This window comes from Falco biarmicus, chromosome 4 (assembly GCF_023638135.1).
Source record: "Falco biarmicus isolate bFalBia1 chromosome 4, bFalBia1.pri, whole genome shotgun sequence".
Lineage (NCBI taxonomy): Eukaryota > Metazoa > Chordata > Aves > Falconiformes > Falconidae > Falco > Falco biarmicus.
In genome coordinates, this window is record NC_079291.1 from 36,492,716 (window position 1) to 36,518,620 (window position 25,905).

General features: G+C 36.9%; 1 protein-coding gene across 2 annotated transcripts in view; it reads right to left on the bottom strand.

Annotated features, from left to right (window-relative positions):
- Window positions 1–25,905, bottom strand: part of VPS50 (VPS50 subunit of EARP/GARPII complex) — a 93,301-nt gene that overhangs the window by 1,055 nt on the left and 66,341 nt on the right. The window contains exons 21-28 of one of the 2 annotated variants that reach the window (XM_056335554.1): window positions 24,149–24,270; window positions 23,127–23,183; window positions 20,163–20,243; window positions 8,210–8,358; window positions 7,049–7,145; window positions 6,750–6,908; window positions 4,235–4,356; window positions 1,091–1,280 (exon numbers count right to left, since the gene is read on the bottom strand). In XM_056335554.1, the coding sequence (XP_056191529.1) occupies window positions 1,091–1,280; window positions 4,235–4,356; window positions 6,750–6,908; window positions 7,049–7,145; window positions 8,210–8,358; window positions 20,163–20,243; window positions 23,127–23,183; window positions 24,149–24,270 (977 nt within the window). The remainder of the gene's footprint in view (window positions 1–1,090; window positions 1,281–4,234; window positions 4,357–6,749; window positions 6,909–7,048; window positions 7,146–8,209; window positions 8,359–20,162; window positions 20,244–23,126; window positions 23,184–24,148; window positions 24,271–25,905) is intronic. The other variant, XM_056335555.1, reaches the window with a different exon arrangement.

The following is a 25,905-nucleotide window of genomic DNA, read 5'->3' on the forward strand; positions in this document are numbered from 1 at the left end:
CGTTCTTTGGGAGGTATGGTAGGAAATATACATGCTAATGAGATTAGTTTTTAACATAAAAGCATTTTCCTAAACAAAATGACAAAAGTTTGTATCTTTTTTATTTTGACTTCTCATTTCCAATAAGCCTCTAAATACTTCTGTCTACAGGGCCTCCAAACAATATTAATTTCAGTACATGATAAAGAAGGAAAAAATGGCAAAAATGTTAAGACAAGAATTCTTAACACCTGTCAAAACACCCCATTTGCCAGTTCTACCTTTATACCAACACCATCCAAAATACAGCTCTCACCAGTAGGTTTAAACAAGTGTTTTTCCATGTAGGTCACCAAAGAACAGCTCACAATCTCTCTTGTGGCTCCAGGTAAAACAAAGAAAATTACTAGAGGCATTTCTTTCATCCATTTCTAGTGGGATTTAAAGTAAGCCCAAAATACAGATTTCAAAGTGCTACATTTTAGAAGTCTTCTTACTTCAACAGCATGTGACTATTTCTTACGCAGTCCTGTTATAACTGTTAGGTTGTGCTACCATGAAAGCACGGTAAATGCTTTCAAAACACAAATGAAGACTTACCTGGAGAGAAATGTTGATCCTGATTCAGTATTATTAAATGAAGGAAGAAGCAGCAATGACTCCTACCCATTGTGCCTTACAGCTTAGTTTAAGCAATCTATTCCCAAAGGCAAAGTAAAACTCCACAGTGTGATTTCAAACCTAACTTCCTGATGATCGAGCTGTGCATTTTGGCATATTCTGAACAGCACACAAATGTTTCCAACTTCACTTCGCTCTTGTTCTCTACACTTTTTGATACAGTAGGTAGATGCGCCTTGCTTATTTAACCTTTCCAGTCATCAGACGTTGAATCAGTACGTATGATAATTAATAACGAACATATAAATGTGTTTGTGCATGTATATTTATACTGCTTCCCATAAATATCTTCGTATAATAAATGAATATATTCATATATGCATATATTAATTTTTAACACAGAGAAGCATTGATCATATACAGTTAGCATGATTCTGTCATCATGGTGAATTTTCCCAACAGGCAGTAAAAGAATGCAAATAACTCTTACCCTATGTTCTTTTATCCAGCGTTCCATGTCATTTTCTGTTAAATAGTATGCTTTAATGTAGGTCTCCACAAATTCTTTATCTGGAATAGGCCTAATGTCTGTTAACTTTTCTAGTTTCATTAAGAATTGTTGAAAGTCCAGTTGCATCAAGGCACGCCCTTCATTACTGCACTTCTTTACATTGGCATAACTGAAAAGTGAAACCGTGGAAAGTAAAACTTAGAAGGAAATAAAAATGAATCTTACTTCTCAAAGTTGTTTAACTTAGCCCTTTAACACTAAGGAGGAACATAGTTATGGTTTTCAGTTAAAAGCAGACAAGAACTCTTCTGATGTCTGATGCAAAGTTTTATCTGCATTAGTATAATATGTTTTAGCCCCACAGACAGAACAGAACCCCATTGTACCCAGTGATACTTAAAAAACTCACTGCCACCCCCCACCAAAAGCCACTAAAAATCTTACATTGAATAACTTACTAGAAGTGGGTTAAAGGAAACTAAATCAATGCTGATCAACACACTAGACAGTGACTTTAGTCAAGTGCTCATGACCACCACAGTCTGACAGGCAATGTGGCAGCTTTAGGAACAGTCACCAGGAGCTCACTGAACCAACAGTGGCAGCATTAGAGAAAGGCACAACTACCGCAACAAACAGAGGGTAAAGGTTGGCAGCACTGGCTAATTAATCTCTGTGAGACATTAATGTTTTAATGCGAGCAGATTGACAGAAAACTGGTGACAAGTTTGAACTCAAAGAAGAAGAGACAATAGATAAGCTTAGGGCAGAGTAATGCCAGGAAGAATAACAATGGGGTAATAGGCCGCAAATGAGGAAAATTATCTTTGTGGTTTTTCAAATGGGTATGACATTGCATTTGTCAAGATCCAAGGAAATGACACTGCAATGCCCTTGGACAGTGCCAATTTCAGCTGTGTACAGGGAGTAAAAAAGCTTTGGTTTGGGGCACAGTGTCTTGATAGACTTAATCCAGCCCACCCACAGGCTGCTGCCACAAGTGACAATCCTGTCCCACTGATTCCACTCTTCCCTTCTACCAACTTTAAAGCAAGCTCAGTCTTCCACTGGTTCATGAAGTTGATCCTAATTATTATACCTACATCATTAGGTCTGATGCAAAGGAAGCAGAAATATGCAGCTGGAAACTAGATACACAGCAAGACCGGTTAAGAATAAGGAGAATCACACCCTTACAGTTAGCATGCAGAGTTTGCAAAATGCAGAAATAACATAGGCAAAAGTGGAGAGGACCAAGACACAAGCTCTCTGGAGCTTCTCAGAAGATTGGACGATGATGCTTAATAGGACATACTGAAGTACTTCAAGAAGCCAGATGGGAAACAGGAGAGAACACAGAACTAGGAGACAGGGCAGGGCAAAATTTAATGATGGATATGGCTGACTGCACTGAAGATGAACCTTCACTCAAAGAGCCTGATGAGAACAATTGCAGTTGACTGGCTGACTAGAGCAGAAACATCTCCTTCGTGGCTTTTAATGCCATACCTTCATGGAATTCAGAGATGAAAGAAGTTATGAAGGTATTCAGAGAGTCAGCTGTTCAGAGTACCCTTCTTCCCCTTCCCCAGTGGCAAATGAAACTACAAGGTATGTGAGCAAAAGAACTGGGCAAGAAGGAGAAATTACAGGCAGATATTTGGGAGGAGACAATAATGAGTGCTTTTTACGCTCCAAGAAAATACACAGGGCAAGTCACACCAGCAAGGTATTCCTAGTTCCCTCTGACCAGTCAGTGAAATGCTTAGGTGACAGTAAAGGTGAAAATTTCATGCTAAGTCACAATTGTGAACAGTGCGGAGCAAGACACATGAACGATGATCTTCAGAGCCAAGAATTAAGTGGTTTGTGAACACTGAAGTCACAAAAATGAGTAAGATTGTGAAGTAAGAAAAAAGAAACAAGTCCAAGACAGGCACAAGGGCTGAGGCAGAAGAGGTTGATAGTGATTGCTGGTGTTATCCACTTGAAAGGAAAAGGGGACAGGGACAGGAGAAGAAAGATGCTTTTGTTCCACTTTGTTTGATTTGAGGCATAAGTAGAAAATAAAATTTCAAAAAGAAAACATAGTTGTATGGGTCATATGTCACATGAAGAAACTGAGAAGCCAGAGGGAGGTCATGGCTGGATTTAGTCTCCATGAAGATGAAACTGGTCTCTGAAGAAAGAGCAAAAGGATGATGGCATGAAAAGAAATAGGCATGAATTTAAGGATGATGGCTTGATGGAAGCAGTGGAAGCTGATGATCCTCAATAGACAGCTAACATCTGGAGAAGAAGGATGCTGTTGAGGTCCTAAATTAGAGCAGACAGCTAAAGAGTGGGATAGAAAGTAGTAAAATAGGTAGTAGGGAGTGCACAGGGTAAAGATAACCAGGAAAGAAATATGGGAACAGGAGTGGAAGACAGCACATATTCTATGATGCAGAAGAACTTGCGATGAGAGACCAGACATATGTAGCAAGGAGACAAGAAAATAAAACATAAATGCAGTGGGTGGAAGACTACATACAATACTCAGGCTACAATATTGGCTCTGAAAAAGGCTGGAACACTGATTAAGTGGGAGGGATGAACAAGATGTAGCAGTTCCTGACTAAGGTGCTTGAGCCTTTATTGACCAAGCCAGCTAAGATACCTCTCTGTTCCTGATGAATTTGGAAAAAATTCTTCTCCATGGCTACTCTAAGATAACTGCTAGGGTTGACAACTCCATCTTTCTTCCTGGCAAAGACAAATGGCATCACCACAGAGATGCTGACAATTACACTTTAACTTTCTCCTTTGCTCTGTCAGGAAGCAGCAATTTTCAGATAGAGCTCGTCTGAAAGAGAACTGTGTAGTTTCAAATGCTTCAATAAAACACTCAGTGTCATTCTTCAGCAGTATCTAGGTACAAGACCATCCCCTTTAGGCTTAATGCTGTACCAGATTCTGTGAAACAACTGCTAAGAACTGTGTTAAGCCTTGATATTTTTTAGGCTTCTCAAAAGAACAAGATCCTACCAGTGCATTACAAAATCAGAACTTCCAATTCTGTAAAATAGATGTTATCATTATAGACATATTTAGCCAAATGCAAGACTTTCATGAACTACTTACCCTTCCACGAGAGTTCTATTTGCCAAGCGTATGCAGTGCTCCCAAAGGATGTTGGAGACTGGCAGTGGAATACGGACTCTCTTAGACACCTCATTCAACCTTCTGTTATATTCTTCAAATTCCTGATGAAACATGAAAGATCATTATTCCTTTAGCATAAAACAGACGATACTCTACAAACCCCTAGCAACAATGACAAAGAATGAGAAACGCACACGAAAGAGAATACTGGAAAATAAGAGCAAAGCAGAGAAGTTTAGTAGGCACAGACTGCAGAGACAAACTTAATGGGTAAAGTAGAAAGCACATCACTTTCTAGAATGTCATTCGCAACACCACCTCAGTAATTTTTTTAAAAAAAGGAAATACTGCTCTGTTCCCCAGAGGTGTAGTTCTCTGTAGAACCTCTGAAAATTAACTAAGCTAATCTTTCAAATGCCATTTTCATTGCCTCACTCCCTAAATTCATCTTTAACTTTGTTAAAGTCAATATACAGTCACTAATAAAACCCAGTGATGACCTCTTTATCCCTCTAAATACCCACCATATCAGCTTTCCAAGAAGCTCAGAAATACTGTAATCACTTTTTATTCATCAACATTTAACATCAGATAGTTCCCCAGTGCTTTAAAAGATGCTGAGTGCACCCACTGAAAAGAGTCCAAATCTAACTGTTCAGGAGCATACTGCAACGCTGGGTAACAGTTCAGGTTGAGGGAAGGCACCTGTTTCCACCTGAAAAATTAATGGCCTGGATGGATTTGAGCTGTTCCTTTGAGTGACAAACCAGTCATAACTGAATATAATTACTGCTAAAATAATTTTGTGACTTACATGAAGTGAAATAGAAGTCTGCTGCCAGTGACTAACACCTCCATCATTAAAAAAAAAAAAGTAGCAAATGACTTAAATATAAAGCAGACCGATAATGAACTGGTCTCTGTAACTAGCAAAAGCAGTTTGTACTGTAACCTATTAAGATCATACTTGTCCAACAAAGCGCTTTCATTCCATGACTGTTAATCTAGTTGTTTTTTCTTCTCTGCACATCCCCCCACCCCCCTCCTTTTTTGCCCTCCATAAAAAAAAAAATCAGTAAGTGAAGAAAATCAGAAGGGAATCTCAGTAATCCATTTAACCTACTATCTGACCAAATAATTGGTGTTTAACACAAAATTTCTGAAAGAGGGATTTGGCAAGAGGAAGCAGGGTACCACAGTGTCGTGCTACTAAGAAGAAAATTAACTCTATCCCAGCTGAAACCAGGACACCGGCATACAACTCAGTCTACGGAAAATGCCCAGTGCTCTGTGATAATTAATTTCTGGAACAATAGCCTTTCCCCACTTTATCTGCTTCCATGCATACTGAGTATAGAAGAATTTTACATATGTGTGCACATGGCTAAAAGTAATTGGTTATTACATTAAACACTGCACTTACATCTTCAATCCTGGAGTCCCAGGGTTCACAGCAAATCACTAATTGCTTAGCAATGATCTAAAAGCTTCTGTAGCAACTATTATTATTTAGATAATGTGGAGGCCAGAAATGGTATTAGTCCTAATTTCCTAAAGCAGATTCATCAGCAGTTGCACTCTCACAGAAGGAAAACGTTCTACGGCACAGACCAAATATTTTAAGTACAAACTGATTTCAAAAAGCCATGGCAGCATGAAGAAGGGTAACCACAAAGATTCAGTTAAAATCAGTGCAATGATATATCCTCTATTAGATTCTCCCTTCTTTGCTTGGATTTATTTTTTTTAAAGCAGAGAACAGCTACAAAGTACAAAGCTGTAAACAAAATTGTTATTCATTACAGATGCATAACTTTCTTCAAAATAAAACTTTCAGTTTCTCTGTAACAATTAGTATAATTTTACCACTGCCAAAACTTCCGTCTAAAGACCTTTAGAAACACCGTTAAGACATATATAGAAGGATGAGAGAGGGATTCTCCCAAGAACTGGTTCTGTATGTCATAAGACACAGCAATTGTATAACCGCTTCTACTGAATGCAATTGAGAAGTTGGGTGACTAACTTCCCTTTTACCTTCTTTTTCAGATGCCAACTTCCAAATACAGCAATTCAATTAGATAGTGCATGATCACTGTTGGTGCTGGTTTGACCTATAAGCCTTACCATACATCTCAGAAATAACTGCTAAAATGACACAAAACAGCAAATAGCCTTTGTTAAAGCTTGATTTTCCTCAATGTTACTCCGTTTACTACACTTTTATCTACCATTCCAGATTTAGACATAAAACTCCTTAAATCTTTGTGGTCATTTTCATCTGCCACGTAGTCAAAAAATCATCACTGAAAACAATCTGCCAGCAACAAGAGTAATGAAAATTCCGGACAGACCTCCTTATAATAGTTTACCATGTGTCAGGATGCTGTATTGCTCTAACCATGCTATATTAACAGTTTTAGTGAAGTATTACAGTAACTTAAAAAACTAGTTTTTATAAAATCTAGCACATCGTTTCCCAGAAATTATTCACCTTTAAAAGAGCATCTACATATATATTGTGTTGTGACATGATTTCCTTCACATCCCATTTCACATTAGCCATGAGAAGTAGCATTTGTTCATAATCAATGGCTTTAGCAGCAACAATCCAATAAACTGGTTTACGTAGTTCACTGGCAGTTGACACTGTCTGAAACAGAATACAAATAAAATTCAATTCAGTAAATTTCTGATAATAATATATAACTATGATGTGCAACTATTTGCATCGTATTGTACATGTTTCAAATCTTCCATTTAAAAATCAGCTGTGAATTATACAATTCCGACCTGAGAATAGAACTGCTGAAGAAAAGGCTTCTTGGCAGCTGGCATCACTGCATCAAGATGAGGCTGAAGAAACTCAAACTGCTCAGCCAGAAATACCCTTTGAAAGCAAGGAAAATTTACTGTTAACTAAATGCAACATTTGGCATGTCTCTACACAGCTTCTACTCTACAGCTGACTTTTTTGGCAGTAATGATACGTAACCTTCGAAAATTTAGAACTGAGAAGAACCGTATCAGTTCATGCCAGCATATCAACAAGCACTCCCAAGTCTGACAATTTTAAAATACTATTGCAAACAAGAAAATGCTTGAATAGAGACTAGGGCTTGAATATCAACAATTCATATTTCTGTTTTACTCAGGATACGCTGCAAAAGTCTGATCCAAAGTCTAGTAAAGTCAGCAGACAAGTGTTCCATAATTTCCATACTACAGGGCATTCAATATTAAAATTAATAAATCCCTGTCAGAATCCCAAAATAACATTCCCAATTACTTACTTACTAGGGAATCTTTAAAAGACAGAATAAGAGGCATAACAAAGTAATACATTTTTAACTAAGCATAAATGAAGGCAAAAGAAAATAATTTTGAAATACATTTTTAAAATGAACTTCGGATCTTTGAGTTTCAGCTTGTGTGGGCAAAAAGTAATATTATCTGACTCTTACCATTATTCTGACCAGATAAACACTTTTAAGTTTTGTGTTACTTGCTTATTATGATCTCTTCTTCAAAGGTACACTTCCACCCGTTGAAAAGAACATTGCAGTCAAAGTTAAACCAATACCAACTAAACAGTTTTCAGTCTCAGCCATCACCATTCGAGTACTTAATGTAAGGTTTAAATGAACCACAGAGATTAAATATTCCCATTGGCCTCCAATTTCAAACCTTTTTCCTGTTAGATTTGACCTTGTACTGTCACAAATTACTGGACTAGCTGTAGTAAAATTTCATTGCTTGTGCTTGCAAGTGGTTAGACCACATGGTTAGGTCCCACTAGTTTAGCTAAGAAAATACCTCTATCGCTCATATTTAAAATTACATTGACAGGTAGGAATCTTTGACTTCTCAAGAAGGTTTTGGCTTTTAATCACTATCTCACACAATCCATAGCTTCCAGTGACCACAAAATGCAGTGTACAGTAAATAACCTACAAGGATTCCGTGGCCACCACTCTCTCTGCCAAACCATACAATGAATTGCCAGATGTCAAAACTACGAGATGACTGAGATGTGGGCTTGGCACCTTCTCCTTTCTCTCTTCAGCAGCTGTGAGAGTTCCTGCAGGATCAGCAGACACGTCCTAAAACAAAGAATTAAACAAATGAAAACCCACAAAATCAGCAAGAATTGCTCCAGCTGAGCAGTTCCAGATAACAGGTAAGATGAAAGAATGTTTCTAATTCTAATGTATTATTTGAATCAAGCCTGAATCAAAAGACAACCACAGAGTTTTCTCTTTGAACAGTGTGGTGTACAGATGAAAAAAAATAATTATATCATGTTGATCAATACCTATCTTGGGGGCGGGGGGGAAGGCAGAGAACAAACTTCTTATTACACCTTAATGCCCATACAAGCTTTAGCCCAACTGCCTACTGGAAGACTGACTTCTCATTGTTAGAAACAGTATCTTCAATCTAACAGCAACCACATAAGGAGACAAATCAAAGGAATATTACTTATGTATGGGCTTTACTGCTTATGAGAGCTGCAGCCAACTTAAGTAAAATACAAATGATGTTTTTAAACAAGTTGTCATTCCATGAAAACTTCTATCCCGCAGACATTTCTACTGCAGAAAACAAGGAAATATTCACAGTGCAGGAAAAGAATCTGGACTAAGAAACAGGTTACACCAGTGCCTGGTTGCAAACTTGAAAAAAACCCCACCAAAACAACCAACAGAAAAAAAAACCAAACCCAAACCAAAAAACAACAGTGGGGGCAGATACACGACCCACCTCTACATTTCAGGAATGTAAGTACAAGTTACAGCTAGATGAGGAATCACAGAAGGAATTCCCAGACCTATCATATTGGTCTAAGTAGGTATATAAACAGCACACCCACTGAAGCTTAGCTTTGCCCAAACCATATCAGGACACGAAAACATAAACATAGTTACAGCTTTAGATTAATTACTCATATCTTGCTTACTGTTTACCCACAGGCTACGAAAATATAACAAATGCTGCAAAACAAAGGTGACATAGAACCCAGAACAGATAAAGAAGGTAGGCATGATATGGCACTGATTTCATAAATAAAAGCCTTCAATGACCCTGGGGATAGAAACTCTGTGGCCAGACAGGTGCTACAACATATCAGTGTGTATGGAATGAAAATAAATTTGGGCCATAACAGAGTGACAAATGGTAAAAATAATTTCTACAAAAGCAAGGTCAACTGCTTAAACATTACATTTATGGTTGGACTCAAAAAACGAATTAGCCTAATTCTCTGGCTGCTGTAAGACTGGACAAAGATGAAGCCAAAAACACTGTAATAAACAAAGCAGTTTTGCAGTCTGTGTTTTGTTTTGTGGGGTTTTTTTAACAATTGGAGATACAAATAAATTGAGAGGACATTGCAGTGAAATAACTAACGAAGGAGGAAGAAAAACAGACTTAAGCTGACAACAGTCATCAGAAGCATCTTCTAGGCTTCATAGCACAGCACAACTGTGAGGAGTGACATGAAATTGAGTAATTGTTATTCACATGTTTTTCAGACAGTTTTGCCTAGGAAGAAAAGGACAGCAGTGAGCACTAGAAACACTAACAGAACTAAGTGGTAACCTAACTCATTCTAAATATCAAGATTTAGATATGGAAGGAATATGCATTGTAGATCTTGAAAAACCAAGAGAAAAGGTACTGTACAGATGATCAGGTGAAAAACAACAGGGAGGTTATTCTGGTCGCAAAATATCTGACAGAACCATTGCGGTTATCCTGCAGCAGTTAAAGGCAGGGCACGCAAAAACTGATAATGTCAAAATGTGTAAGGACTTGGTGAGAATTTAAGTGACACAGAATAAACAGAAAGATCAAAACTTTGCTGCTATAGACAAAGCAGCACCAAAATGTGTTTACTGCTTGGATAAAAGCCAAGCCAAAAGTGACATTAAGAATATAAGACAACAGTGTCCAAGCTATTAAAAATGGTTTGAGGTGTGGAGGAACAAAAAGATCACAAGTTCCACTTTAGCTATCTTGAATTTTAGTTCACAGTTGCCTCCTGTGATGTGACAGCCCAAGGCAAGAAGGGGGTGGATCTGCTAAATCAGAAAGGCTCTTTCAGTTCTGTGTCTCCCAAAGACATTAAACACAAACATAAAAATGGGCTACAGCAGATGGAATAAAGCACAGACGGGAAAGCTGCATTCTCACTATCAAGGGTGAGGAAAGTATCTTCAGACCTCTAAAAAAATTACTGTAATATGTTACAGAAGAAGAATGCAGATAAAGCAGGGAACCTTGAAGGATCCTCACAGAAATTCTGACATTAAAAAAAAATAATCAAAGACTTCTGACTGAGCAATACCTTCAACACATCATTTGTAGCACTAAAAGATCTCACAGAAATACATCAATGAGAAGAAGACTAAACTTCTAAATGAAGTTCATGGTAAATGCTATCAGATACAGTTGCACTGAGCATGGGAATGATTGTAAAGGCTAGCCATGACACTATGTTATTTGAAAAATGAATTTTCTTTGCTCTGATCTGTGCTCACATTCACCCAGATAAATCTGCGATTAAACTGGCCAGACATCTCACAAGAACATGAAGCTTGCATTCTGCTGAGTCTATCAGAATGGATAAGCAAGCCAAAAAGGCCTGGGCATTTGTTAAAACTCATGTAACCTCTTTCAGGCAGCTCTGAAGATACCTACCTAGCACATCCACAAGAATACTGCACACAGGCAGTAACATCTAATCATCTAGGCATAATGGTCAATTCTCTACAAATACTAAGCCAAAGACACCATTGATTATTATCAAAATCCACTCTTATCTGACTTCTCTTTTTCTCTTTCACTTCATGTCATTCTCAAAAAAACCAAAATCAAACTAAAAAAAAATATGAGAAGCTTTGAAATGTTTATACATGATAAAAAAAAAAAAAATTGAACCCACAGTCCACCACCTAATTCTTTATTCTTAGGAGAGACAGCGAGCCACAGAGCTGGGAGAAGAGTATCAGTGGTGAGGACTTGTTTCCTTCAAAGACTGATCACAAATTATGCAAAACTCAAATATTATAAAGACTTAATTTTGTATTTATCACACTTCAAAGTTGCCTGTCACTTGAGATACATTTTAAACAGTTTGTTTTCTACCTGCCTATTTCCCATGAAGGTAAATATCTTGTGAACCTTTTAAATGCTGAAATGGTGTTGCACCTGAAGACACAAAACGTACATGAGACAACTGGCTCAGTCAAAGATACGCTGGGGTTCAACCAGAGAGTCAAACTCTGGTTCAAATATACTTGTTAAACACAGTATGAGCATTTCATTCCCCCAACTTGTTCTAAAAAGCAGGTACTGCAAAAGCATGTTGACAGCAAAAAGGAAGCCCAAGGACTGGCAGTGAAAAGCACAAGATCGTCCTGAAAGGGCTTCAGTGATGCATGTGTTTTTTCCTCCAGCCTTCATTAACAGAAATGATCAAATGACTGAAAGAAGCAATAAAGGGACAAAACATACAGGCTGGAACAGGAAAAAAGGCTACATACTATTTAAAGAAATGAGATGTTTTGCAATGGACTAGACTTGTTAAAATTAACCCTTCCAGTAATACAAGAAAATTTGCAAGACAATCTGTTGTCAGAGATTCCCTTTGAGTACACATGGAGAACAGGTAAATTCTCCTAAAACTGAAAGTGGGCAAAACAAGTTCCAGCTCAAGAGGAGGAGGAGGAGAACAGAAGCCAGGAAATTACATAGCAGCCAGCCCAACTTTAATTTCAAGCGTCAAGTTACACTGAGAACTTATAGTAGCACCCAACATCAAACATACAGAGAGCAATACCAAAGCAGAACAAACTTGTTCAGCTTTTCTCTGCACCAGAGTAGCAGGTCTTGCCGATAAAGCAGAATTGCGATATATCTAAGAGTTATTACAGCTCACATACAATCCTTGTAAGCAAATGGGGCAAAATACAGATTTGATAAAATGATTTCAAGGTACAAGTCAAACAGATGCAAACTACAAGATACTTTTCTCCTGTCTTGCCAAACAAAATAAAACCCCAGAGTGTTTAAAAAACCAACAACAATACAGAAACACCTAAAAGGTTTCATCAAAAGCTCCAAACTTATCTGAACAATAACCAAATCAACTGTAGTGGGTACAGCTGTACAGCTTAACCAGCATTCTGTGCAGACAGTGGGTCTCTTCTATTCAGTTATTCTAGTCTTAGTCTAACTCCCTCATACTGTCATAGGAAAAGAATGAGGTTTCTAATGCTACACGAGTGGCATACACAACTAGCAATAATTTATAAAAGCTGCTTTGCTATAACGGCCTGAAAACATCAGGATACAGAAGTGTTAAAGCAGGCTTATGATTGCTTTACCTCTTTAGGGGTTTCTAATAACAGTAGTATGAGCTATAATGTATGCTTTGGGAATTATCTTTATGTGATATCTATGAATTACATTTCATCTAGAACCCATTTTTACAACAGAAAGGTATGTCTTAGCAAAAAATAGGTATCAAATAAGTGTGAGTGTGACATTGTTTGATTAATTGTTGGGTATTTTTCTTTAGCATTCAATTCTTTACTCCCAAGAAGAAATTCTTCAATGAATAGGAAGAAAAAAAAGAATACATCTATCTGTGTAAGGAATAAGCCTCTCCTTCAATCTCTTCTCCAAAAAATATGTCTTCTGTAACAAGAGAAGATTTTCATTGCCATAGTTTGGCTGAATCCAGTGGCAAACCTCTGTTAAGCCTTCCATCTTAGTGGGAAGAACAGACTATAAACTAATTACCTAAATTAGAAGTATAAAATATCTAAGCTAATTATCTAAGTCAAAAGTTTGACATGCAGAGATGTTTTTTAAGGGTCCTGATCTCATCATGAGCTCAAAAACATGTATTTATTTCAGCTATCCAGAAGAACTTATAATTAAAATAACCTATTATCTGCCATTTATGTTGGAGATAGTTGACAATTAATTATAATCATCCACTTTCACTAACTTTAAACAAAAAACAGTAAACCCCACAACTTGCCCCAGCACACAGTGTTCTGCAGATCACACTAATAACCAGCAATTTTTCAAAACTGAGCTTCTCCTGACCAAATACTTTTTGTGCAAGACTTTAGCTTTAGAATTGTTTTGATTTAATATACATACGCAATAGGAACAATTTCAGTTTTGATTCTGCTATAAGCAAATGGCAATACTTCTAAATGCTACTGCAGAAATCCTGATCTTAAAGGAATAAGTGATGATCGAAAGGCATGGAAAAAATCAGACTATCTGAAAAGGCTCTGGCAGTCGAACAGTCTGCAGCAGCTCTGACATACTGACACTACTACCAAGAACTTGATGTGTGCTGATGGAGAAGGAAAAGCAGACTGACTCCAAATGTTTACCTAAGACAGGATAGCTCTATCATCTGTTTCTAAAACTGTAATTTATAGTTTCTGTAATGTGATAAGCATAAAGTACAAGAAAAGAAACTGATCTAAGAAAGCATAACCCCTTATTGTTATCAAAGGCTGTCTGAAAGTAGCTCAATTAACTCCAATTAGTTGCTTAATATTCAAGAATTTTTAATTAGAAGAAATGTACTGAAAGCAACAAGTTGTTTCCCTCCCCCTTAAATTTACACATCCTTAATAGTTCTTGAAACTTGATGCTGAAAATGACAGGTAAAGCTAACTGTAAAAGTACCTTGCATTCAAGGTTCACAGTACTTTTTGAATACCATGTAAATATGTTAAGGTTTAAAAATGGTATTCAATACCCCTACTACGTTTTAAGTTGAAAGATTAGTATTTTCTTGCTAAGTGGCACAAATCTTACAAAGCAGGTCTGACTCAGCTCTTCAGAAACCAAATCAAAAGTAAACAACGTAAGCTACCACAATGTTCACCACTCAATGCACGTTGAGAGAGCAGATCATTAAAAACAAAACAACAAACCATCTTGAGAAGCCATGCTATTAATTTTCTGTTTACTTACAATTCTTTGCAGGCAAGTGATACCTTTACAGCATTATGAAGTGCCATGCAATGGATCCCCAAGCTTTCCAACACTTACAATGCACACACCCCACACTTGCCCCAGGGCTGAGCTGATCAGCATTGCCTTGCAGTAGGCATGAGATTTCCAGTTTCAAGTGTGTGGATCCTCCGTGCTCTTTGACACAAAACAAGCATGTCCCAGATCTCAGCTGGGTCACTCCTACTGACTTTAGTAACACAGCTCAATAAAATCTGCACAGAAATTTCTGGCATCTTTGCATTTCATTTATTTCTGAGTGTTCAAAGTTAAATGGCAGACTTTTTGCACAAAAAAAATTACCAAAGTCAGCAAGTTTATTTACGATCATGTCTAACCTAATGCAACAAGGCCTTTATCAGGAATCGGTGTGTACTGACAGACAACTGGGAGAATGAGTCATTAAGCACAGAAAAGCACACCCGCTGTCACACCTCTGGGAACCTGAACCACTCCCTTACAAAAACACGTAAGGGAATCTGGTCCGCTCCCACACATTTTTACTGTGGCATTTTTCTTATCCAAAGGAAGATTTTCAGGAGGAGCTGCTGTCGGTTCCCAGGTGCTCAGCTGTGACTCTGTGGACACCTGCAGTCCTCTGGGACTAAGAATCAGCCCCAGTTTTGGGTGCCCAGCAAGAAGAGTCTGAAGTGACTAAAACAAGATGGCTCAGTGACTGCCCAAAGACAGACAAAGCAATTGCCAACACCCAGAAATTTATTCAAAGAAGTAAGCTAGAAAACTTCAGTAAATCATTCCAGTCTACTTAGGCAATATAGTCAAACAAACAACTTGTACAAAGAGCTCTAAATGAATAAGGTGAGGAAGCTGCTGAAATCCTAGCATATTTTCAAAATGCTTGTCATGTCAGAACTTTCTTTTGAATACACAGACTTCCCTTTCCTTGACAAGCAATTCACCTATCTTAAGCATTGCTATTATGTATGCTGCTGTACACCTCTTTTCAAAGAGAGGAAGAAAAAAAAAACCCACAAATTGTCTTCTCTTCTTTTTTTTTTTTCCTTCTTTTTTTTTCCTCATTTGAAGGGACAGGAGACCAAGCAAGGATTGTAAAAGTTGCAGGAATTACCTCCAACCAAACAAAACCTCACCAAGAATCACAGTTCACAGCTACCGTTTCAGTGAGGAGCTTGGTTATGTCTATTAGGAGCAGCACCCTGTGCTAGGCACTGCCACGTCAAGTAATTCCACTCCAAAGTTTGCCATTGGTATGCCAAACTGGGACATAACACAGTACATGTCCCCACTAAAGTAGTGCAGGACTGTGCTGTGACATTGTTTCCAGAACTGGGACTAACGTAACTGAACCGTAGCATTCCATGGCATCAAAGGATCAAAGCCAAAATAGGTTGGAAAGTCAGGCATGAAGAACAAAAAACCCAAATGTTCCTCCCATTGCTCTCTATCTTATTTGAACAGCTGAAAAATCTGTTTTTCCATCTCTGCACCATCAATCTCTACTGTCTCTGCCAAAAGACATATACTTTATGGGGAAAAAGCCCAAAAGCTAAAGTAAAGACAGAATCTAAAATACATTAACCAATACTTCTTTATACCAGTGATTCCTTCCATCTACTCTTCTGTACATGCCATTGCAATGCTTATACACTTCACTGCAGTGATTTATTTTCTACTGCTGTAAGGCACAGTAACTCTAACAAACATCATTCTAAATACTTGAGCAAGCCAGTTTGCAATGAAATATTTATGACTATTCCATGGTTATTTGCCCCCAAAAATCTCATTTTTGGAAGCAGGAGTATCGCTCAAAGCAGCTATTTGCATACACAGGACATTCACAAGCAACACTTAGGAAATGGCAGTATCATGACTACGTTACATTTTATGAAGATAAGGAAGCTGCTTAGAGGTAGATAAAGCAAGGAGTCCGAAGTAGAAGCCTCCCTTCCAAATCACCAGTTATCATACACTACATCAATCCGACTGATGCCTTATACCTACCTGGGGGCTTACTGGTCTCAGTGGACTAATATGAACATCATTACTATTGCAAAAAACACATTTCTGTTAGAAATGACAAACACAAGGACCAAATGTGTGTAGGTAACTCTACATACCCCACTCAGGGGAACTGTCAGTGAGAAGACACAGGCAGCTCAGAAACTGGCACTTGTTTCAATGTATTTAGCCTCATCAAAAAGGCACCTTAGCATTATAGCAAGGCTGAAACAATAGCAGTTCTTCCTCCCCATTTCACTCATCTTTCTGTGTTTTCCTTTTAATACATCCTGCTGGTATGAATGAAAAACAGCTTGTAGAGTGCTATTTCTAGGGGTTTCAAATTACTAGCTCTGAAGCTGTTGTACAGCAGAATTCTGTAGTGAAGCTGTTCTGTACTAACTGTGGAAAGGCTGAATATGAAGTTCAGATACATATATGAAGTTCAGTACAATGTAGCCAAACGAATTTTTGAGAATCATACAGTCCTCTTACCTCTCAGAAAGGAAACTGCACCCTAATCTACTTTAAAACAAATACTCAAAGTGCTTGTATTTTTTTATACTTCTGACTTAGTCCACAAGTATTTCATTAAGGCAAAGTAGCTTAGACACAGAAAACTGGTTACTCAATCACTGTAAGCTCCCACCACTTCCACCTAACTTACTATAAGAAAGCAAATAAAGACAGTTTCACTAATCAGTGGGCTCTTTTATTTATTTTTAACTAAAACTATTTCATTTTTATAACAAAAGAAATTTCAGAATGTATGTAAACCAGCATCTATATTAGCAGTGCAGAGATTAACAAAAGCCATAGCTGGACAAAAACTCATTACTCGTATAACAATTTGAAACAGGAAGCACATTTAAAGCAGTAGCACCTAAAGAACATGCTTGCTTAGTCTTGTAAAGAATTAAGTCCCTTCATCATCGTCATTTTGATTATGTCATACAAAACATCCACATTAAAAAAAATGCAAATTACAAATACAGTTTTGTGTCATAAATACAAGGAGCAAGGGCACATTTACTTCCAGCTGAAGTGGTCAGGTTTGGTGGTTCTTTATTATTTGGAGCTTTTTTGTTTAGAATAATTACTTTTATTATATACGTTTTTGAGCAGCATACAGACATTGAATAATAGGTATCCTAGTTGAGGTGTCACATTATTACCCTGCGGTGAAGTTAACACAACTGAACACATGTTCCTATCTCAGCTATTTCGTGTTCACAGCCTAAAACATTAATCTAAACTGCAGGTGGATTTGCTGCAGTTTATGAAGTACAGTTGGATTTGCTATGAAGTATTAGATTGCAAAACAGCAGAGAAGTGATTCAGCTATAGCTAAGTACTGCTCAGAGGGAACAAGGACCATCCAGCAGAAGCAGGGGGTATGCGATACATGAGGAGGGATGCAGGAAAGAGGAGAGGAAGCGCTTTAAATAACTGCAGCCCTTTGGCTCAGTGGCCATGAGTCAGAAACCCAACTCTTTGTGTCTCAGTGGTCCAAATGAAAACCAAGACTGAACTTCTCTCTCAGGTACGGTTAGTATACTGCAAGTACAGTATATGTTAGAGAGGCAGACATTTCTTGCACACATTTCTTGCACCGCAATAAACTTAGAATAGAGCAACTCCATAAGAAGCTACAGGAAACGCCTCCAAGCGACCTCCATACTCTTCATACTGAAGATGCTACAAAGATGCGAGAAAGAATGTTAAGTGCAGCTCAACTTTACCTTGCCAGAAGTGGAATTCCCCTTCCACTTTCCTTTTTACTTCACAAAAAAAAGCTTAAAATTCAGCTGAATAATAATAAAAGTAGCATCCTGAAAAGTTGTCTGGTATAAACTAGACAGCACTAATTCAATCCCAAACAGAAACTACAGAATGTCTACAAAAAGCTGGAGGAGATGGCCTTTAAATCCTCCAATTATTCCTCTAACTCCTGACAATGAGTAATAGGCCTTCATCAACTTGGTATCCCAAAAAAGAACGGACAAAGTCCAAGAGAAAAGCTAGGAATAATCCAGTCTAAATTACTAAGGAGTCTTGACATAGATCAGAGAGCTCAACCTTCACAAGCACTGACAGTTTAAAGGAAGTGTTCTGATCTACATGCAATTAGGGCAGAGCCTTAGTCATAGATTCAGAACTATCAGATTCAGACAATCTCTACAAAAATAAAACACTGAAAGATGCTGCCATCAGGAACTGAAAGATGCTGCCATCAGGAACTGAAACGTAACAGAAATGATAGCCCTTAATAAAGATACCATGTATAGAAGACAATGCAAAAAACCCAAAATTCCCAACAGGGCATGAGACAGAGCCACACAACACAAACATGAATATTTTCAGAAAGTAATTTAGAATAATCTAAGATGAGAGGAGAATTTTGAGAGTAGTCCAAAACAGTCCATACAATCATGAAAAATACCCATTTGACACAGTAAAGTTTATCTTGACTTTCACAAACTCTTCGAAATAAGCAAACAATCAAAATCCTCATGAATCAAAGTCTTCTGGGTAAGAAAAAAAATCGAAAAATTTCCATTCATAGTATGGGACCAGCATAGTTCACAAGATACTAATAAAATTCACAGAATGCCTTTAAGTTAATAGCAGTCAGCTAAGATTTCTTCCTCCTTTCAAATCTTGCATGGAACACTGCTATTAATTTCAATTGACACATGAACTATAACAGCACTGTTAAATGACTGAGGAAGAAGAAGTGTTGTTATTTTTCCAATTTACTCCTAGAAATTATTGTTTTAAAATTAATTTGACTGATAAAAAAAATTCAAGGCTGTAAAGCACTGTGAGGAACGGTGACTAAAGAGTAAGTTTAAAAAATTCCCACCATAGCTTGCCATTTTCCATAATCTTTAACTGATTCATTTGCAACATCTTCCTAGAATTAATTTTTCTGTCTGAATACACTGCCTTTGAGGTGAGTATCAAAATGAGTAGCCTTTTCCTGTTTTATTAAAAGCCGCCTGGGGTTATTAGTGCCTTATGCTCCCTCTACTGACTCTATAAGAAATGGCTCCAAAATCCTCTAAGAAGGTTCTCTCAAACAGCTTAGGATTTGGTATAGTACTTCAAATAATTAAAAAAGGCATGAAGTACAATAATGTGGAGTGCCAAATCCTCGTGAAAGTCAGAGTAGAACATCTGTCTTCTTTCTAAGGTAGAAGCCTTAGAAAATATATCCTTCCTGCAGCATCCATGGTATTAACTACTATACAAGCTGTTTATGATACTCTTAGGACATTTCTTCATAGTGTCTCAAGGGTTTTATAGTTAGGTGGAAAGAAAGAATTTCAAATTTCCATTTTTTTGTGTAGTTCTTAGCAATATTTCTTTATAAACTCTCCTGCTCAGTTGAATCCACAAAATCTATTTGTAATCTCCTGTTTACCCTTTGTTATGTGATGTGAAGGACAATAATCGATTACCAGTTTGACACTCACACTATATTTACTTTTCACATTTTGAAAAATACCTCATGAAGTGACCAACAGGATATAATCTATAAAATAGGTCAGGGAAATTTCCCCACAATTCAGAAATAACTTAACAAAGGATTTAGTATACTACTTCTATTGTCTTGTAAGGTGAGTGACCTTCAGGATGGCTTAATGTTTTGCTATTTTACTGAAGAAAAATGAGTCATCTATTGTGTTGGTTTTGAGGTCTTTTTTATAAACGATGATACCTACATCATGATACGCCACAAAACTAAGTCTTTGTCATTACAGACACTGAATACAAAGAGAGATAAAAATCTGAAAGCCACAATGAAATACAATTCCTAAATTTCTTACACCACCTCTATTACACTGAGCATTAACAAAATCCAGGTACTTACCAGATCAATCAGACTCTCCTGGATTCTGTTCAGTGTGGTGCGCAATCTGCTGCTACTGAGGCCCAGTCCTGTCGATTCAAACTGGAAGAAATACAGTCTATTTAAGCTGGGAAAGGAAAATTCATTGGTTTAAACTTTACAGTGATACAGCAAAACTTCAGTTTGTAAACAAGAGCTACAATTCACAACCCTACAAAATGAAAAGAAAATCAACAGAGGTGATGGCACTCAACACTGCACCAGTGTGAACAGAGATCCAAGTACCTTTCATGAAGATGACAGCTTACCATTTGCACCAACAAACAACCAGTATCCTTTATCGTTACAATACTGTATTTGGGTGCAAGACTAGATTTTCTCATTTGGGTGATATGCCCAGAATGGCGCACCACGATGCCCCCATTAAGACTTGCACGCAACGCACACCACATCCAAGTCAAATTGTCTTGACTTCTCTCTCAAGCTACAAAATTTCTTGTAATTCCTTATTAAATATCTAACTTGCATATGTAAAATTCTATCCATTGATTTTTATAAAAGTCATTATTATTTAATGCTTATAAAGATCTAGCTGAGAAATGTGCCATCTTCACGTCCATCGCTCAAGAAGTATTATGGAGCAGATGTTTAACTGGGATAAATCAATATAGCTACACTGATTTCCTGGCAAATGCAATACATTATACCAGCTGAGGCTCTGATGGAACATGCATAATTATTATAGCTACTTATCTTCTACTTTTAAATAAAAAAACCCCAAAGAACAAACCAACACAACAAAGGAAGTGGAAATGTGACAGCTAAGAGGCTCACATTTATGTCAGGAGCCTGGAAGTATTTGAACACAATTCTGGTATGTGATTCGCACCAAAAGGCAATTCACTGAACAATATTTAAAGCACTGTTGCATACTGTATTATTAGACTATATATAGATAATATATGATATAATATATATATAATATAGATGATATATAAGTCGATATTATATATTGACAATATAGAGATATATATTTTTCTATATATAGAAACTGCCTTTCAGTGCACTAAATCAGGGAAGGAACTGTTAGAAGTTCATGTCATCTTTGCTCCTTTTAAATACAAACCAGTATAATTTAGGTCCCCATTTAGCGCATCTAATGTTTCTGACTTAAGATGTTGTCTATCTGCCCCAAACCTCCTATATATTCAATGAAAATTTACATCTGAGCTGAATTCCCACTGGAAGTACACTCTGTTGGAATCTAGAATCTGATCTGGGAGACATAAATCACTATCCTAGAGTCCATGTGTGATAGAAGTGTTCACTCCTTTGTTTTTCCACAGATGAAGTAAGATTTTTTACAATAATTATTTAGTATTTTTCCTCACATTTTTACTGTAGAAATATCAGTTCTGAACTGCCTTTCATTTTGCAGGTATATGGGTAGAAAAAAAAACCAACACAACCTTTTTTCCCTTTAAGAAACACATCCTTAATTTTCCAAATTATCTTTTTTTCCTCCTTAACTTCATACAGTAGTTTTTCAAGATACGGCCATAACGACTGCAAAACTAAGACTGGCTGTTCTTCCTGTTAGTTAAGAACAAACAGAAAAAAAGCCTGCTTAAAGGAAAAAAAAAAAGTGTACACATATATATATTTAAAAGTATATTTGCAAGTTTCAACCATTAATTTTAAGAAACTTGCACCTGCACCATCAAAACTACACAGCACACAATGTGCCATTAATTCTTTCTCTTTCTGCCTTTCAATTACTTTCAATAGCTATCAGTAACTTTCACTCACTTATTCTGTAATGATATATTTCTTTGTTTAAAAATGACAAATTTCACATTTGAAACATACTGAATGAAAAGGAATGTAAAAACAAAGTTAAATTCCCATGAAACACAGCACATCAAGAACTTCAGATTTATCAGGCAACCAGTTACAGACTGAAGTCAGAATTGAGCATCCATATGTGTAAGGGGAGGGAAAAACTGAACAAACAAACAAATAAAACCCCAAAAAGATTGCTTTCAGCACTCTTCCACATGACTTCACACTGAGCATGTCACTCATCAGTGCTTTGCTTGCAAAATAGTAGACAATTAAATCCCACAAATTGATGACCTAGTAAGCCACATTAGACAATTTACAGAATGATTTTACTCATCACCAATTCTACATAACCCCTTACACTTAAAAAAAGTGTTTTCCATTAAAATGGTCATTGGTTTACAAATTATGTCTTATGAAAAAAAATATTAAACCACCTCAAATTTATTCTGCTAAGGAAGAGTGCTATGTGACATGTTCATGAATGTCTTACCCTTGAGTGAGCAGATACTAAACATAGGCAATTCTTTTAACTTCATGTTAGGTTGCTCCACAATTCGAGATAAGGAGAAAAGGCAGCCTTAACTTGCATCCCACAAATTAAAAAGGTTTTCAAAGAGCAATTCTTATTAAAATGGTGTGCAACTTTTGGCAGTGAAGAAAGCCAAATACTGACGACATAGGATAATCATTCTACAGAGGTCCGGAAAGAGCAATGACTTAGCATCAGGACCTGACACAGAACTCAACATGTGTATTTTAAATCCTTGGTTTTCACTGAACTCTGTACAATTAATCACTCTCCTTACGTGCATACTAACTTAGCATACAACACAAGCACAATATTCACAAAGAATTTCAACCATTTAAGGAAGTTATATTACCAGAATTTTTTTAAGAATCCCATTTGATGCTATTTTGTAAATAAAAATAAAATCACATACCACAACCCATCTCTACTTTCTAAAGGTTTATGACCACTACGGGGAGTGAGGACATTCAAGCAGCATTACAAGAGGGTTTATTACATTCATAGACCCTTTGTAAGCATTATGTTTCCTATGGAAAATCATCTGTCAAAACAAAAATTATGCACTCTACAAAAACATCACAATTTTACCACCCATCTGCTATAATGTTTACCTGCCTAGCACTGTGCTGTTCTCTGTTAGAAGTAGAGAGTGAGGAACTCTGTATGGGCTTTAAAAACATAAAATGAGAGATGCAAAAACCATAAAAATAAATGCAACACAATGTGAGTACCACAGCAGCTGACTAAGTCAATGGAAATCAATTGTTTTAACAAACAAACAAAAGAAACACCACCCATCTTCTAAACACAAACAAACTGCAAATATGTTTGTTCTGCCAAAGAGAACAGCTCAAAACCATTTAGAACCATATGCTGAGTCTGAAAATCCGTTACAATTTGCCAACAGATGATGATGAATTTGGAACCCCATGATATTATTACTTGTGGAGTAATTTAGGGGCCAAGAGAGGAGAAAATTGTTTTTACATGCAGCTTTTCATAAATGCTTCAGATCAACTTTCAACAGAATTGTCTTGATATGTACAGACACTGCCAACAAGCATTTACTTCAGCTACAAGACCACTCACAAAAACCCTCAAACTTGTTTTCATTAATGCAATTAATTTGACAGAAGAATACTAGATCTGAAAGTGTATTTCAAACCTCTTAAATCTAAGCTACTGCTTAACTTTCATGGTTCCCTTCTCCTCTTCCTTTTGCTATTCTTATTCAAGTCAGAGAAATACATGTAGGAAAATTCAATCACCTGAGACTCTCAGGGCTCCAAACCACCTGCAGACTGCTCCTTTGCGCCCCACTTTCTGCCACTACTTTTAGGTATTTCACGCTATCTTACCTCCCTTTCAAAATACTGCTGGAAAAGATTACAGAATCTATTCAAAACATAATAGGATTCATGTCCCAGCGATAATGGTGCTCCTAGTACTTATTCCCTTTATTGCCGATCTAATCAGGTTTTTCTTACTCCTGCATTCAAATGCATTCTGTTGCCACTAATTTTTTGGGGGGATTACATATTAGGTAGTACTTTAAGTAGAAGTCTCTTCTCTCTTCTCTATTCTCATTCTGCATACACAGTGATAACTGGAAATGAATAATGTTTCTACCTACCGTGTCATTTCGGCCAAAAAATGTATAGACTGCATACAGATAATAATCGAAGAGCTGGGACATGAAGTGGATCACATCAAATGCAATTGGTTTCAGAATATTCATCATCTGCATGTACTTCCCTTAAAAATGAAACACAAGATCAGTTTCCTCAGCACAAGCGCTACAAAGACAGAGCTGAGTTTGACAAATTCAAAACCAGCTTTACAAAGTTTATTATTTAGCCCTGAATATTGATTAAGAACAACTTAGTAATATTTTAGAAACTAGGAGGTTTAAAACCAAAGCTAAATATGATGACTAAGACACCACAAATGCCTCCAGACTCCTCCAAATGTGGATATTAATCCATATCAAAATGTCTTGAACCATTCTTGGCCTTCTGGTACCAAATTCAAAATACACAACGTTCTGAATCCTCTACAAGTTTCAGCTTGATTTAGCCAAAAAAATAAAAATCTCCTAAAGTAGTCTCCAATAAGAGATATATACAGCCAATGAAGATTTTATGCATTAGTGTGTGTTTATATATGCACATACGGATATTTTCAAAACAACAGAAAAGCACAGTATAAAAATTATATGCCCAAGACCAGATTTTACCTAACAACTGTAGGAATAATGTAATTCACATCAGTGACGTAGCATTTCTGGCTCTCCTTCCTTTTTATCCTGGGGTAAGAAACCCAAATAGTTTTAAGACTTATGTTTGAAATGTTTCTAGAGGGACAGACTGACAGAAAAGGAGGGTACCAGGACCCTGGCACTCCAGAGAGAAGAATAATTCCTTCTCTTCCTTACTGTTCTCTGTGGTTGCACATTTAACTTGGGGAAAAAGGAAAAAGGAAAAAAAACACCCAACAAACAAAAACCAAACAAACCTCAGGACCTTCATCTATGTTATCTGAGTCAAACTGGATTTAACTCAGAAAGAAATTTTTCCCTACAAGTCTAGTTCACAGGGCCTATAGTTTTTAGTTATTTTGTATTCAGTATAAGGCATGGCTCTTTTCATAGGGTCATACAAGCAGCATACTTAATGAAAACCCTGATATTTCCTACATTTCCTGCTGGCTAGCTCAAAAACGACGTACCACTTGCCCTATTAGTATCTTAAAAACTAAAGAATATATAATAAGCTTTGGGTTATTATAGTAACAGACAGCAATTTTTAAACCAAAATATAAATGTAGTCCACCCAGCATACAGGATACAGCGGATCATTTAACAAACTGTCATATTCCAGACATGTTTTGATGTGACAGGTTGGAAAAAATTACATAAGGGTGCTAAAATATTTTTTTCCCTGTAGTCAACAACACTATTTTTCAAGTTAATGGTGTGCCCAGCAAAGTAATTTACTATCAAGAGAGATACAGAAAATGTTGTTTCAGGGAAAGAAATTGAGTAACAAATAAAATTAGCATTTAGTATCACGTGGAGTTATTTGATTTTATTATTTTTTTTAAGCAATGACTTGTGTAGGTCAGTAAAGATAACATTAATTTGATACAACTACATACCTGGTAAGATAATATAGCACTATTGTGAAACTAATAACCTGACATTGCTACCTTCCAGGTTTCTACCTAGCTTAGACTCCCTGTTTGAATACTGTCCATCTGTGTCCCAGTTTGCTAACACACACAAGCATGTATTTTGTTATTTTTCAGATTTGACACAGGTTGCAATACTTAGTATTTGGCAGTTTAGCCCAACTGTTAATTCTGTGCTTACTTATTAATGTTTTGAACCAC